General features: G+C 34.0%; 1 protein-coding gene across 1 annotated transcript in view; it reads left to right on the top strand.

Annotated features, from left to right (window-relative positions):
• The first annotated feature begins 614 nt into the window (after window positions 1–614).
• LOC141301258 (NT-3 growth factor receptor-like) overlaps window positions 615–13,637 on the top strand; it is a 110,592-nt gene continuing 97,569 nt past the window's right edge. Inside the window, exon 1 of the mRNA XM_073831514.1 lies at window positions 615–1,113. Coding sequence (XP_073687615.1) covers window positions 869–1,113 — 245 coding nt within the window. The 5' untranslated portion in view covers window positions 615–868. The remainder of the gene's footprint in view (window positions 1,114–13,637) is intronic.

Here is a 13,637-nt window from a genome sequence, read left to right as displayed (position 1 = left end):
ACATATGAAGTGCTTGTAATTATATATCAGTACATCACAAAAACAACTGAAACAAAGATCTAACAGCAGTTTAGCAGCAAACTTTGTGAAAACTGATATTTGTGTGATTCTCTAAACTTTTGGCCACGACTGTATATAATCTACCTACTGACTAAAATCTAATTGATTTTGTTTATTCCTGCTTTTTTTTTTTTATGTTCAAAAATGCTACCAACATACCACACATTAGACAACATTTCTAAGAACTTTTTTCCCCTGAAAATGACCCTTTTTTATCACCTCGGACATCCGTATTTTGTTATGTAATGTTGTACATTGCACTCACTGATTTGTACACTATTGTCTGGCAGCAGTGTTTGCCTGTTGCAGAGTGCGTTATTTTCCAGTGCAGATTTGATCGCTTTTGCCGTTCTGCAGGTGCGTCAGTTTTTAATCTGCCCAGTAGGTGGGACTTGATGCTCGGAGCATGGACCTCTCTCTCTCTCTCTCTCTCTCTCTCTCTCTCTCTCTCTCTCTCTCTCTCTCTCTCTCAGTAGACTGCGCTCTGACGCTTTAGTCTTGAAGCCGGAGCTCCAACAACCTGGAACTGCGCGACAAACAGCACTGAGGAGACGGGGAAGCTTGTACCATGCAGCCCGGAGAGGAGGACAGCCTGGGACCGTTGATTTTTGAGCCCTTTTTATATTGACGGAGTATTTCCCCCTTCTTTTCTTGGGGACGTTATTGCGATCTCATTGATCTGACATACCTTCACTCTCATCCACGCACCCCCGCGCGCGCGCTCTCGCATCACCGTACGGATACCCGGAGCGCTTTCGATTCCGTTGCCGTTGAACATTAGTGAGGAGCTAAAACAGCACTTGGAAACATGGATTTATTCTCCATCCCACCCCGCGTTTGCTGGTGGAGGATCCTGTTTCTCCTTAGCATCTTCCAAGATTATATGAGCTCCATGCTGGACTGCCCACCGACCTGCCGTTGTTCTACCACGAACATCTTTTGCAATGAGTCTTACCAAGGGAATTTCTTTCCCCTCCTGGCACTACAGGACACCGTGAGCGATGGGAATACCACTAACAGCCTCCCGGACCTGTTTGAGAACATCTCCTCCATGTAAGTCAAGCGCACAAGTGTCCATCACATGTTGAGTCCATGTGTGCATTGAGATCAACTCTCAGCCTCCCACTCACTCCAGGCTTTGTGTTGGTGTGTGGGATGATTAGAAGGGTTTTAATGATGGGCAGCAGCTAAAAATGATCTGTAAAACGTTTATTATACAGTTGGATTGCAATTGAACTTCCAGAATAAAATCAGGAATACTGATTACTTTGTGTAACACAAAGTACATAATAAATGTAAAACAAATGACACCTGACTGGAGACTATTAATTGCAACTATTAATCTGAGCGTAAATGCATCTGGTTTTTTGGCTTCACAGAGAGGAGTCTTTATAGAAGCTGCTTTGTATTCAAGACAGGAATCCCAAAAGGAATTTTGTCACATTCGTGAGCTTCGTCAAAGGTGCATTGTGCTATTAGAGAGAGAGAAAAAGAGAGAGAGGGAGAAAAAAGGTTTGCATGAGTTTGCAAGCTTACATTAACAAGTGCATGGAGAATTTAAAGTCACATCTCGTTTTATACATTAATTTCTAGCCTGGTGTTCCAGTGTTTGGCTTCTATTAGAAGGTTAAAGTCGGATAAGTAATAGCAGACAGAAACATTAATGCTGTAATAGCTCCATGATGGTGTTTTTGATGGTCTCTGATGGTTTTGGGATAAATAAGAGCGCTGCGTAATGGCCCTCAGTTGATCCGAGCAACTAAATAATAACGCCTGGAGCAAAGAAAACATTAACGTTGTTGTCTCAACCAGCGTTGGATGGCAAATAATGACATTTTGAATTGCAAAAGCTATTAGTTTTGGCATCTTAAGACATAAATTCTTCTCCCTCTCTTAAAGTTGTTCTCATATGGGCCATCTTGTGGTTCAACGCTGGACACGACATCAGTCAGGATGTGTTTTCATTACATAATATTAATATTTAAAACTACAAATGTGCAAAACAGAGGGTGTTCCTGAATAATGTCAACGCTGCTGCAGCAGTGAGAACAAAATAAATGTTTTGCTGAACATAAACCTGATTCATGTTTGATTCTTTGTTGGGAAATGCCTACGAAGGGATGCCATGACAACTCGAAAGTGCTTTGTGACGGATTCACTTTTTTTTCCCCATCAAGGAAACTGCATAATAGTGTATGTGTGAGCTCAACAGGGAGACGTTTTTACAGCCCTGTCTCCAGTCACTTTGTAAGGCCACTAGAGGGGATAGTGGTAACCTTTTCCAGCATATAAACTGGAAAGCCAGAGTGCACTGATCAGGGAGCTTGTCTGCTTTCTCGCTCAACGAGTTGTTTGCTTTAAAGATTTAAATCTGTGCAGTAGCTGGAGAGATTTCAGCACCTTCGGATGCTGGACAGCTCCTCGGCCAGTTTCTGGCACAATCCTACTCCTATGCTGCCATTTTGGGTGGTTCTCTAATTTGACACCCAGTTCTGGTCTTGGAGACTCTATTAATGAGTTCATGATATGAATTAAAAGGTGGACGTCCAGAATGTCATGTGGGGTGCTTCAGGAATAGGATTGAGAGTATTCCTGTAAGAGGGGCCTACATTTTTAGTCGGCATTCCCCGACGAGTCATCAACCCACTTCTATTGTATTCACTCGACCTTGACCAATTTACAAATGATGGCGATTTTCCTCCTTCAGGCCAACTAGCTTCAATGTTACTGTTAGAGCTGAAGTGAGACCAACTGAAACGTTGGAGGCCATTTAGAGGAGAAGTTGTCACAGTGGGAAGTAACTAGGTTTTGAATTATCAGAAACGTTTTTATATAAACATCATTTCATATTTGTTTAATATTGGCTTGAGAGCTGTTAAATTGGCAGTTATGCTGTCAGATATTAATATTCAGGTGAATGGTATGTATGGTAGATGGAGACACTACCATTTTAAAAGTTTGGGGTCAGTAAGACTTACGGTTTTCAACAAAGGTTAATATTTTTTAAAGAAGTCTCTAATGCTCACCATAGCTGCATTTATTTAATCTAAAATGCAGTAATATTATTACAATTTGAATAACTGTTTTATATTTTAGAAATGTTCCAGTCATGGCAGTGCCAAATTGTATTACTCCATTCTTCAGTGCATGATCCTTAGGAAATACTTATTTTTTAAATACAAATTTCTTTGAATAGAAAGTTCAAAAGACCATGTCTTTACTGTCAATTTTGACCAAAGTATTCATTTCTTTACATTCAGTAGCTGTTTCATAGCCAAGTTTTGAAGTACAGTTGAAGTCAAAAGTTTACATACACATTGCAGAATCAGCAAAATGTTAATTATTTTACTAAAATAAGAAGGATCATACAAAATGCATGTTATTTTTTTTAGTACTGACGTGAATAAGAGGCGTTTACATAGTCCACAAGAGAAAATAATAGTTGAATTTATAAAAACGATTCTGTTCAAAAGTTTACATACACTTGATTCTTAATACTGTGTTGTTACCTGAATGATCCACAGCTTGTTTTTTTTTTTTGTTTAGTGATAGTTGTTCATGAGTTTCTTGTTTGCCCTGAACAGTTAAACTGCCCACTGTTCTTCAGAAAAGTCCTTCAGGTCCCACAGATTCTTTGGTTTTTCAGCATTTTTGTGTATTGGAACCCTTTCCAACAATGACTGTATGATTTTGAAATCCATCTTTTCATACTGAGGGACTCATATGCAACTATTACAGAAGGTTTAAATGCTCACTGATGCTTCAGAAGGAAACACAATGCATTAAGAACCAAGGGTGAAAACTTTTGAACGGAATGAGGATGTGTATATTTTTTCTTATTTTGCCTAAATATCATATTTTTTCATTTAGTACTACCCTTCAGAATCTACAGAAGATACTTGCATGTTCCTCAGAAGACAAAATAAGTTTGATCTTCAAATTAAACGTTTTCACCCTCATTTTTCATTCTAAAACATCAGTGAGTGCTTGAACCTTCTGTAATAGTTGCATATGAGTCCCTCAGTTGTTCTCAGTGTGAAAAGATGGATCTCAAAATCATACAGTCATTGTTGGAAAGGGTTCCAATACACACAAATACAGAAAAAACAAAGAATTTGTTTTCTCCAGCATATTAAACAGTGCTTATATATATACTATTACGACCATGATTTGTGCAATCCTGAGACCTTGAGGACAGAAATGATTGAATTATGCAAACAATAAAGGTTCCTTGCATATTGGGGCTACAGCTTAAACAGAAGTTAATTTGGTTTTGTTTTGCTAGCATAGCTTAATCAAGGCTTTTTCATTTAGCAGCTCCTAATGAATGTATACCATTAAGCGTCTATTTTTTAGAATATTGCTATCTTTTATATGTGGCTCCCAGAAGTATTTGGAAACATTAGTCATATTATATATGTAATGTAATGATGCTCATTTATCAAATCAAGGACCCTTTGCATGAAAGCTAAGCTCTGTTTGTGAAATGGTTACTTGAAACAACAGTTTAGATTGTAGACTGACACTTTTGTGTGTTTTAAGTGAAGCTAATTTCAAACGTCCTCTAAAAACACCTTGGAAGTACAAAAATGAAGTTGATTCTGAAAAACACACTAACAGAATTTTCAAAACCATCCCTTCTGTGTAATTTGAAATACTTTTTAGGGTCACTATATTATGAGAAATGTGAAATAGTATTTGTTGGTAACATACGTGGTTGAGGTCCATCCATTTTTGCAGTTTTGCACATTTTTGAGTGGGAATGACCCAAAGTAGAGCATGTTATGCTTGCAGCTTTTTACAATGTATGGTTATTTTTTCCCCCTAGTTTTGTTTTCGTCTTCTGTTTGTTGTGCATCAGAGTAATCGAGTGTCCTTAGTGTTGCTCATTTGTTTTCATCAAGCCTATCCATTACGCTAATTGTCTTTTTTTTTTTGTACTCTCAATAATGGTATTTCTGTATTAGCAGCACTATTCTTTTATTTTGCTAATGGAATGTCATAATGCATGGCCAGAATACGAACAACATACCAGATCCCTCTTATTTAATCCTATATACAACAACAAAAAATGCTCTGGGAAGTCAATACGAAAGCATCTAGACTGCTATTTTGCCATTGCTATTATGGTTGTTCTGACTTGTAATAAGAGTATATATGAATATTGAAAATTGTGTTTAAAATAATAATGATTTGAATATTTTTTTAAAAAGGAGTAATGATGGTAGATTGAGTTTTTTATTTATGTATTTATTAAGGGTTATTATCTTCAATTTCAAGGACAATTTTAGTTTTTACAGGCGCATCTCAATAAATTAGAATGTCGTGGAAAAGTTCATTTATTTCAGTAATTCGACTCCAATTGTGTATTAAATTCGATGAGCACAGACTGAAGTAGTTTAAGTCTTTGGTTCTTTTAATTGGGATGATTTGGCTCACATTTAACAAAAACCCACCAATTCACTCAATCTCAACAAATTAGAATATGGTGACATGCAAATCAGCTGATCAACTTAAAACACCCGCAAAGGTTTCCTGAGCTTTCAAAATGGTCTCTCAGTTTGGTTCACTAGGCTACACAAACATGGGGAAGACTGCTGATCTGACAGTTATCCAGAAGACAATCATTGACACCCTTCACAAGGAGGGTAAGCCACAAACATTCATTGCCAAAGAAGCTGGCTGTTCACAGAGTGCTGTATCCAAGCATGTTAACAGAAAGTTGAGTGGAAGGAAAAAGATCCGACCGAGAGAAAAGCAGCCTTGAGAGGCTTGTCAAGCAAAATCAATTCAAGAATTTGGGTGAACTTCACAGGGAATGGACTGAGGCTGGGGTCAAAGCATCAAGAGCCACCACACACAGACCTGTCAAGGAATTTGGCTACAGTTGTTGTATTTCTCTTGTCAAGCCACTCCTGAACCACAGACAACATCAGAGGTGTCTTACCTAGGCTAAGGAGAAGAAGAAATGGACTGTTGCCCAGTGGTCCAAAGTCCTCTTTTCAGATGAGAGCATGGAAACCAAGGTCCTAGATTCTGGAGGAAGGGTGGAGAAGCTCATAGCCCAAGTTGCTTGAAGTCCGGTGTTAAGTTTCCACAGTCTGTGATGATTTGGGTGCAATGTCATCTGCTGGTGTTGGTCCACTGTGTTTTTTGAAAACCAAAGGCACTGTACCTGTTTATGAAGGAATTTTAGAGCACTTCATGCTTGCTTCTGCTGTCCAGCTTTTTAAAGATGCTGATTTCATTTTCCAGTAGGATTTGGCACCTGCCCACACTGCCAAAAGCACCAAAAGTTGGTTAAATGACCATGGTGTTTGTGTGCTTGACTGGCCAGCAAACTCACCAGACCTGAACCCCATAGAGAATCTGAAAATGAGAAACAAGAAACCAAAAAATGCAGATAAGCTGAAGGCCACTGTCCAAGAAACCTGGGCTTCCATACCACCTCAGCAGTGCCACAGACTGATAATCTCCATGCCACACCGAATTGAGGCAGTAATTAAAGCAAAAGGAGCCCCTACCAAGTATTAAGTACATATACAGTAAATGAACATACTTTGCAGAAGGCCAACAATTCACTAAAAATGTTTTTTTATTTTTTTTATATTGGTATAGTATTCTAATTTGTTGAGAGTGAATTGGTGTTTTTTTTTTTTTTTGTTAAATGTGAGCCAAATCATCACAATCAAAAGAACCAAAGACTTAAACTACTTCAGTCTGTGTGCATTGAATTTATTTAATACACAAGTTTCACAATTTGAGTTGAATTACTGAAATAAATGAACTTTTACATGACATTCTAATTTATTGAGATGCACCTGTGTTTAAATGGTCTTGATCTTTAAAAATGGTAAACTTGTAATTTAATTTACTCTGTTTATTAAAGTGTTGTTAATATTAAATTAAAGGTATTATTTAGGGCTGTCAAACGATTAATCGCGATTAATCGCATGCAAAATAAAAGTTTATGCTCTGTGTGTACTGTGTATATTTATTATGTATATATGAATACACATACACACATGTATATATTAAGGAAAATATGTTAGATTTATATATTAAATATTTAAATTTATTTATAATCTAAATTATATACAAGTATAAATATAAATACATATAAATATTTTTTAAAATATATACATTTGCATGTGATTAATCGCGATTAATCGTTTGACAGCCCTAGTATTAATTTATTTATACCTTAAATTTCAAGAAAATATATGTTCGTTTCAACATTATTTATTTCATTTAGGTTTTCAGTTTATTTGTGGCACATACAACATTAGACTCTCTCTCTGAGCAAACAAGTCACTTACTTACTATTGTTGATTGACCATTCAGTCTCCATTCAGCCATCCCAGGGGTCTCTGTGTCTATAGACGGTTGTCTGAGAGCCTAATTTCATGTGTGATTAAAAAGAGTGGATTAGCAACCGTTTCAGATAGGCCTAGTTGCGAATGACTCCCTGAAATCTAAATGGCGCTACTTTGGAAAGATCTCCGAAGCTCAATTACACCGGAGCTTTCAAAAAGCGTTTTCAAAGTAAAACGGCCGTTACAAATCCGCGCCTATAAAAGCCATCAGCAGTGTCACGTACCTGCTGATAAATGGAAAAGGCATGAAAAAAAAAAAAATGGGTCGCTCATTGAAGAACATTTTAATGGAAATTGAAACTGCGTCTACTGTATACTGATGTGTTGTCCTCGTCGTTGTGCGTAAGAAGGATTTTTTTTTCATTTTACTTCGCTCGCCCGCCTGCTTGATTGCTGCTTTCAGGTAATCAAACAATAGCTTCGGGGCACAAATGGATCCATAATTACACTCCTTATGTGACGATCCGACTTACTTTTTTGAGCAGGAACTTGGAAGGGAGAGTTTGTTGCCTTTTAACTAGGGCCTAGGCAAAATGTTGACTAAGCATTTGCGGATCGGTTTTTGGTTTGGTAATGCTTCTCGATCTGTGACTCCTAAGGCGTCTTTTGTGCTGGCAGGTGTGGTTATGTGCAAGGCCAGCTAATTTCAGCACGCTCTGTCTGGCTGCTGGAAACCATGTTAGAAGCTGTGAAATCATCCATGGCATATGTTGTGCTAGGAGAGGCTGAGAGAGGTGACAAGGGTTGTTATCAGAGCGGCGTATCTAAGGAAACGCAATAGGATTTCATTTGCATCAGCTTTTTTTTGTCTCATGGCCTGGTTGTTATACCCTGTGTGGGAAAGGTCATGGAGATATAGGGACACTATGGAAATGCTTGCTGTGGTCTTTGTGAAATGCATGGAATATTCATTGAATTTGTGGACGTCACATGAATGTCAGCAAGCAAGTGTGAATCCTTTCCAAACGGATGTGATGTACCTCAGGGTCTCAGAAACTAAATCTTGAGAAATTAGACTCAGTATTACACTGTAAAAAAAGTTGATTCAACTTAAAAATGTAAGTGTTCATGCTGCCTTAATATTTTAAGTTTAGTCAACATGAAATGTTAAGTTGTACTATATGAAAACGTGGATATTTGAGTAATTTAACTTAATTTTAAGGCAGCACAAACACTTACATTTTTAAGTTGAAACTACTTATTTTTTCATATAGTGTAAAAGATGTTAGGGTTAGTCTTTTAAAGTTGCTTTATGGGAACTGACTAATCCTATCTATCTATCTATCTATCTATCTATCTATCTATCTATCTATCTATCTATCTATCTATCTATCTATCTATCTATCTATCTATCTATCTATCTATCTATCTATCTATCTATCTATCTATCTATCTATCTATCTATCTATCTATCTATCTATCTATCTATCTATCTATAGTATGTTCAGTTTTCATTTACTAAACTTTGATTAGGTCAGAGGAACATATCTTCTTTCTTTCTTTCTTTCTTTAAAACTGGGTTAGCAGTGTCTTCAGTTTGTTTAGTTTATAAAAGGGTTAAATCCCTTAATATTGCTAAATATAGAGTACTTTTAACAGTTTGTTTAGTTTAATAAAGGGTTAAATCCTGTAGTATCCCTAAATATCTTAAATTTCACAGAAAATTATATTCTATTTATATTTATTTATAAAATTGGTTTACTAATATCTTCAGTTTGATCTGAGGAAAATTATTGATTTATTTCATTATGTAGATTACTTTCAACAGTTTGTGTTTAGTTTATAAAAGGGTTAAATTCCTTTATCACTAAATATCTTAAATTTTACTGAAAATGTATTAATTTATAAAAGGGTTAGTAATGTCTTCAGTTTGAATTTAGGATTCAGATTTTTTTGTGTATAGTTTATGAAAGGGTTAAATCCCTTAATATCCCTAAATATCTTACATTTCACAGAAAATTACATTATTTATATATTTATTCATGAAAGTGTTAGTAATGTCTTCAGTTTGAATTGAGAAAAATTATAGATGTATTTATATAGATTACGTTTAACAGTTTGTTTAGTTGAATAAAGGGTTAAATCCTTTAGTATCCCTAAATATCTTAAATTTCACAAAAAGTATAATCTTTTTACAAAATTGGGTTAGTAATATCTTCAGTCTGATTTAAGGAAAATTGTTGATTTATTTCATTATGTAGATTACTTTCAACAGTTATAAAAGGGTTAAATTCCTTAATATTGCTAAATATCTTTAAATTTTACTGAAAATGTATTTATTCATTCATTCATTCATTCATTTATAAAAGGGTTAATGTCTTCAGGTTGAATTTAGATTTTTCAAAAGTTTTGAAGGGGTTAATATCTTTAATTTCTAAGGAAATTATAAGTATGTTCAACAATTTTGTATTTATTTATAAAAAGGTTAAATCTCTTCACATCCCTAATTATCTTAAATTTCACAGAAAATTGCATTATTTATTTATATATTTATTTAAAAAAGGATTAGTAATATCTTCAGTTTGAAGGGAAATTACAGTATAGAGTAATTTCATCATTTTTCTTTTTTTACATATGCATGTATATAAAATGGTTAATATCTTCGATTAATTTATGAAGGGGTCGATAAATTTAATTTCAAAGGAAATTATAGATTACTTTAAACAATTGTGTTTATTTATAAAAGGGTTAAATCCCTTGTTATCCCTAAACATCTTAATTTCACAGAAAAATATGTTATTTTAAATGAAAGATTTAAAGTAAAATTATAGATTAAAATTTCATTTTTTCTTTATTATATATTTATTTATTAAAAGGTTAATGTCTTTAATTTCAAAAGGAAATTATAGATTACATTTTATGTATATATTTATTTTCATTTATGAGGAGGTTAATATCTTTATCTTTTATTTTAAATGAAAATTATAGATTACTTTTAACCGTTTTGTGTTTGGTTTAATTATAAAAGTGTTAAATCATCTAAATATAACACATTTAACAGAAAATTGCGTTATATATTTATTTTTTGAAAGGGTGAGTAGTGTTTTCAGTTGGAAGGGAAATTAGTTTTTTATGATTTTTCTTTATGTATTTATTCATGAAGGGGTTAATATCTTTTTTAAAAAATTATTTTATAAAGGGTTAAATCATTTATAAGTCTAAATATCTTAAATTTATCAGAAAATAACATTATTTATAGATTAATTTCATTATTTTTAATTTACTTATTTATTCATTAAAAGGTTAATATCTTCAATTTCAAAGAAATTATAGACTACTGTCAACAATTTTGTGCAAATCCCTTAATATCCCTAAATATCTTAAATTTATAAGAAAATTACATTATAAATGTATTTATGATTTTTGAACGGGTTAGTAATATAATCAATTTTTAATGGAAATTAGAGTAATTTAATTATTTTTCATTTATGTATTTATTTATGAAGGGGTTAATATCTTCAGTTTCAAATAAAATTGTATACTTTCAATAATGTTGTGTATTTATAAAAGGGTTAAATCCCTTAATTTCTTTAAAAATCATTTCATAAAAAAAACTTTATTTCAGTATTTTTTTATTATTATTATTTTGTGTTCTGTTTATTTATTTGTGGCACATAGGACATAGAACCAAAACATACTTGATGTAGAGTCATTCTCAACTAAACATTAAAGGGTATTAAGAAAAGCTTGAGAGAGGAATAAAGAAAAGCATTCACTGATTTAAAAATCAACTAACCTATTTATTTTATCCTAATTACCTGAAGCTCATTTTACATGGTTTAACAACCAGAAGCTAAACTACTTCGAAAAAGCGCTTTCTGTCTCCGCTTTCGGTTTAGTAATTGTTAGCTCTGTCTTCTTTGCAAGAAAATCAAACTGACCTCATGCATAACAAAACTACTTCTGTTTGAAAACTATTTGGAAGACAGGCTTATTGGCTTAAAGGCCTTCTCCAAGAATAAAAGAAGCGTTTGCACTTGTTTGCTAGTTACGGACCTTGTGAAGTCTCAGCAAAGTCCCTCTTTTATTTACTGCCTATTTATTTACAGAAGCACAGGTGCAATTTGACAATTTTGAGAGCCTTAGGTGTCGGATCAAAAGAAAACTGCCGCCTGTGTTTTCAGAAATGGTTGTTTGACATTCTTAACCTAGAAAACTCTGCCAGTGTAGCGTGTGATATTATTATTAAAAGCCATTTTGTGACTTTTCCTTTGACCTTGAAAGCTTAAAAAGCTTTTTGTTTGTCATTCCGCTATGATATTGGCGACATAAGCACACGCATGAATGAGCATGCCATGCACATTATTATTTTCGATAATATTTTAGACACGACACCCTTGCTAATGTGCAAATTATGGATTTTAAGGTAGCATGTGACTGATCTCGGGGCACATGGCATGGACTGACCCGCTACTGTCCCGAGTACAGTAATGGGAAGCGTCCATTTGTGTGACCCCTGATGTTCATAATGTGTCTGGAGGCCCTCTTTATGATAACCATAATGGCAGAAAGATCAATATAGAGCAGGCCAGCTTCAAAGAGCCGGTGTGGATGCAGATCTGAACTTGTGACATAGCCAAGGCCTTGCTGTGCTACGTTAATCAGGATGTTTCCCAATAACGGCTTTGCTCGCATTTTTCCATTTTAAGTGTTGTATTGGGTGGCTGCCTTCAGTCATAAATAATCATGGCGTGTCATTGAAATGGGGCCGTGCGCTATTGATCGGACATTCTTTCCGTAACATTGAAATGGGCCGTTTTGGTTATGTCGGATTGATGGAATTTGTTCAGAGGTGGACGTGTTTACGAAGTGGGAGATCTGGTGTATTGATTCGCATATTAAGTCACACCAGTGGACCAGTGTTTGTATTTGACATGCGGAACTACATACATACATGTATATCTTATTTACAATAGTGGGTAGTTTTAGTAGTTGTTTTTTTGTATCTGAACTGAAGAACAACAATAACAACATTACTACTACTACAACTGCTACTGCTAATAGTGTTGTTTATAATAATAATAATAATAATAATAATAATAATAATAATAATAATACATTTATATGTGCTGTAGGAGTAGTAGAGATTATTATTATTTAATAGTATTAAAATATTATTATTAGTAGTATTAGTATTGATGCATAGTTATAATATTAAAAATATTAATATGATAATAATTATAATATTAATTACATTACATTAGTGGTAATAGTAGTAATTATTATTATTATTATTATTATTATTAGTAGTAGTAGTAGTAGTATTTATCTATTTTTAGCATTAGTAGTATTGATGCAGTTTTTTTTATAAATTAATGTATCAATTATGTAATATTATATTTTAATTACATTTTTGTTGTTGTAAGTAGTAGTAATAATAATATAATAATAATAATAATATAATTTATTATTATTATTATTATTATTATTAGTAGTAGTAGCAACATTTTTGTTGTTGTTGCTAATATTGTTACTAATATTATTATTTATCTATGTATTTTTGGTAGAAGTAGTAGTATTGATTCAGTTATTTTATTAATATTAATATATCAATAATATAATATAATATTTTAATTACGTTGTTGTTGTTGTTATTATTAGTGTTGTTGTTGTTGTTGTTGTTGTTATTATTATTATTATTAATGATAATTGTAGTAGTAGTAGTAGTAGTAGTAGTAATAATAATAATAAATATTTTTTTTATAAATATATATATTATAATTAATACAATTATAATTCATGTGTCATGTATCTGGTCTGTCTTCTCATCATGAACTCTTGCACACACATTCTGGACTGCAATCCCCATAAGCCACTGCACCAATCACTGCACACAGCTGCTCCTCGTTTCCCACTGAACTGATTGCTGCATACACCTGTTTATCATTTACCCACATGCATTTAAGCCACTCACACACACAGCCACCTTGCGAAGTCTTATTGTTCCTATGGTCGTAATTCTAAGTGTGTTTCTCTGTGTTGGATTATCTGTGTATGACTCTGGACTGTGTACCCCGTTGACGATTCCTGCTTCCTGCCATTGCGACCATTGCCTGTCTATTGAACTGTTTCCCGGATTACCTTCGTTGTTCCTGTTTTCTGGTGATTATTCAGGCCTGTTGACGATTCTAAATAAATGCTGCAAATGGATCCGCACGTCTCTGACCCTCCTTGTGACAGAAGACTTCGCCAAACCAGGAT

The sequence above is a fragment of the Garra rufa genome, chromosome 25 (genome assembly GCF_049309525.1).
Source record: "Garra rufa chromosome 25, GarRuf1.0, whole genome shotgun sequence".
NCBI lineage: Eukaryota > Metazoa > Chordata > Actinopteri > Cypriniformes > Cyprinidae > Garra > Garra rufa.
This window is presented reverse-complemented; position numbering and strand designations above follow the sequence as displayed.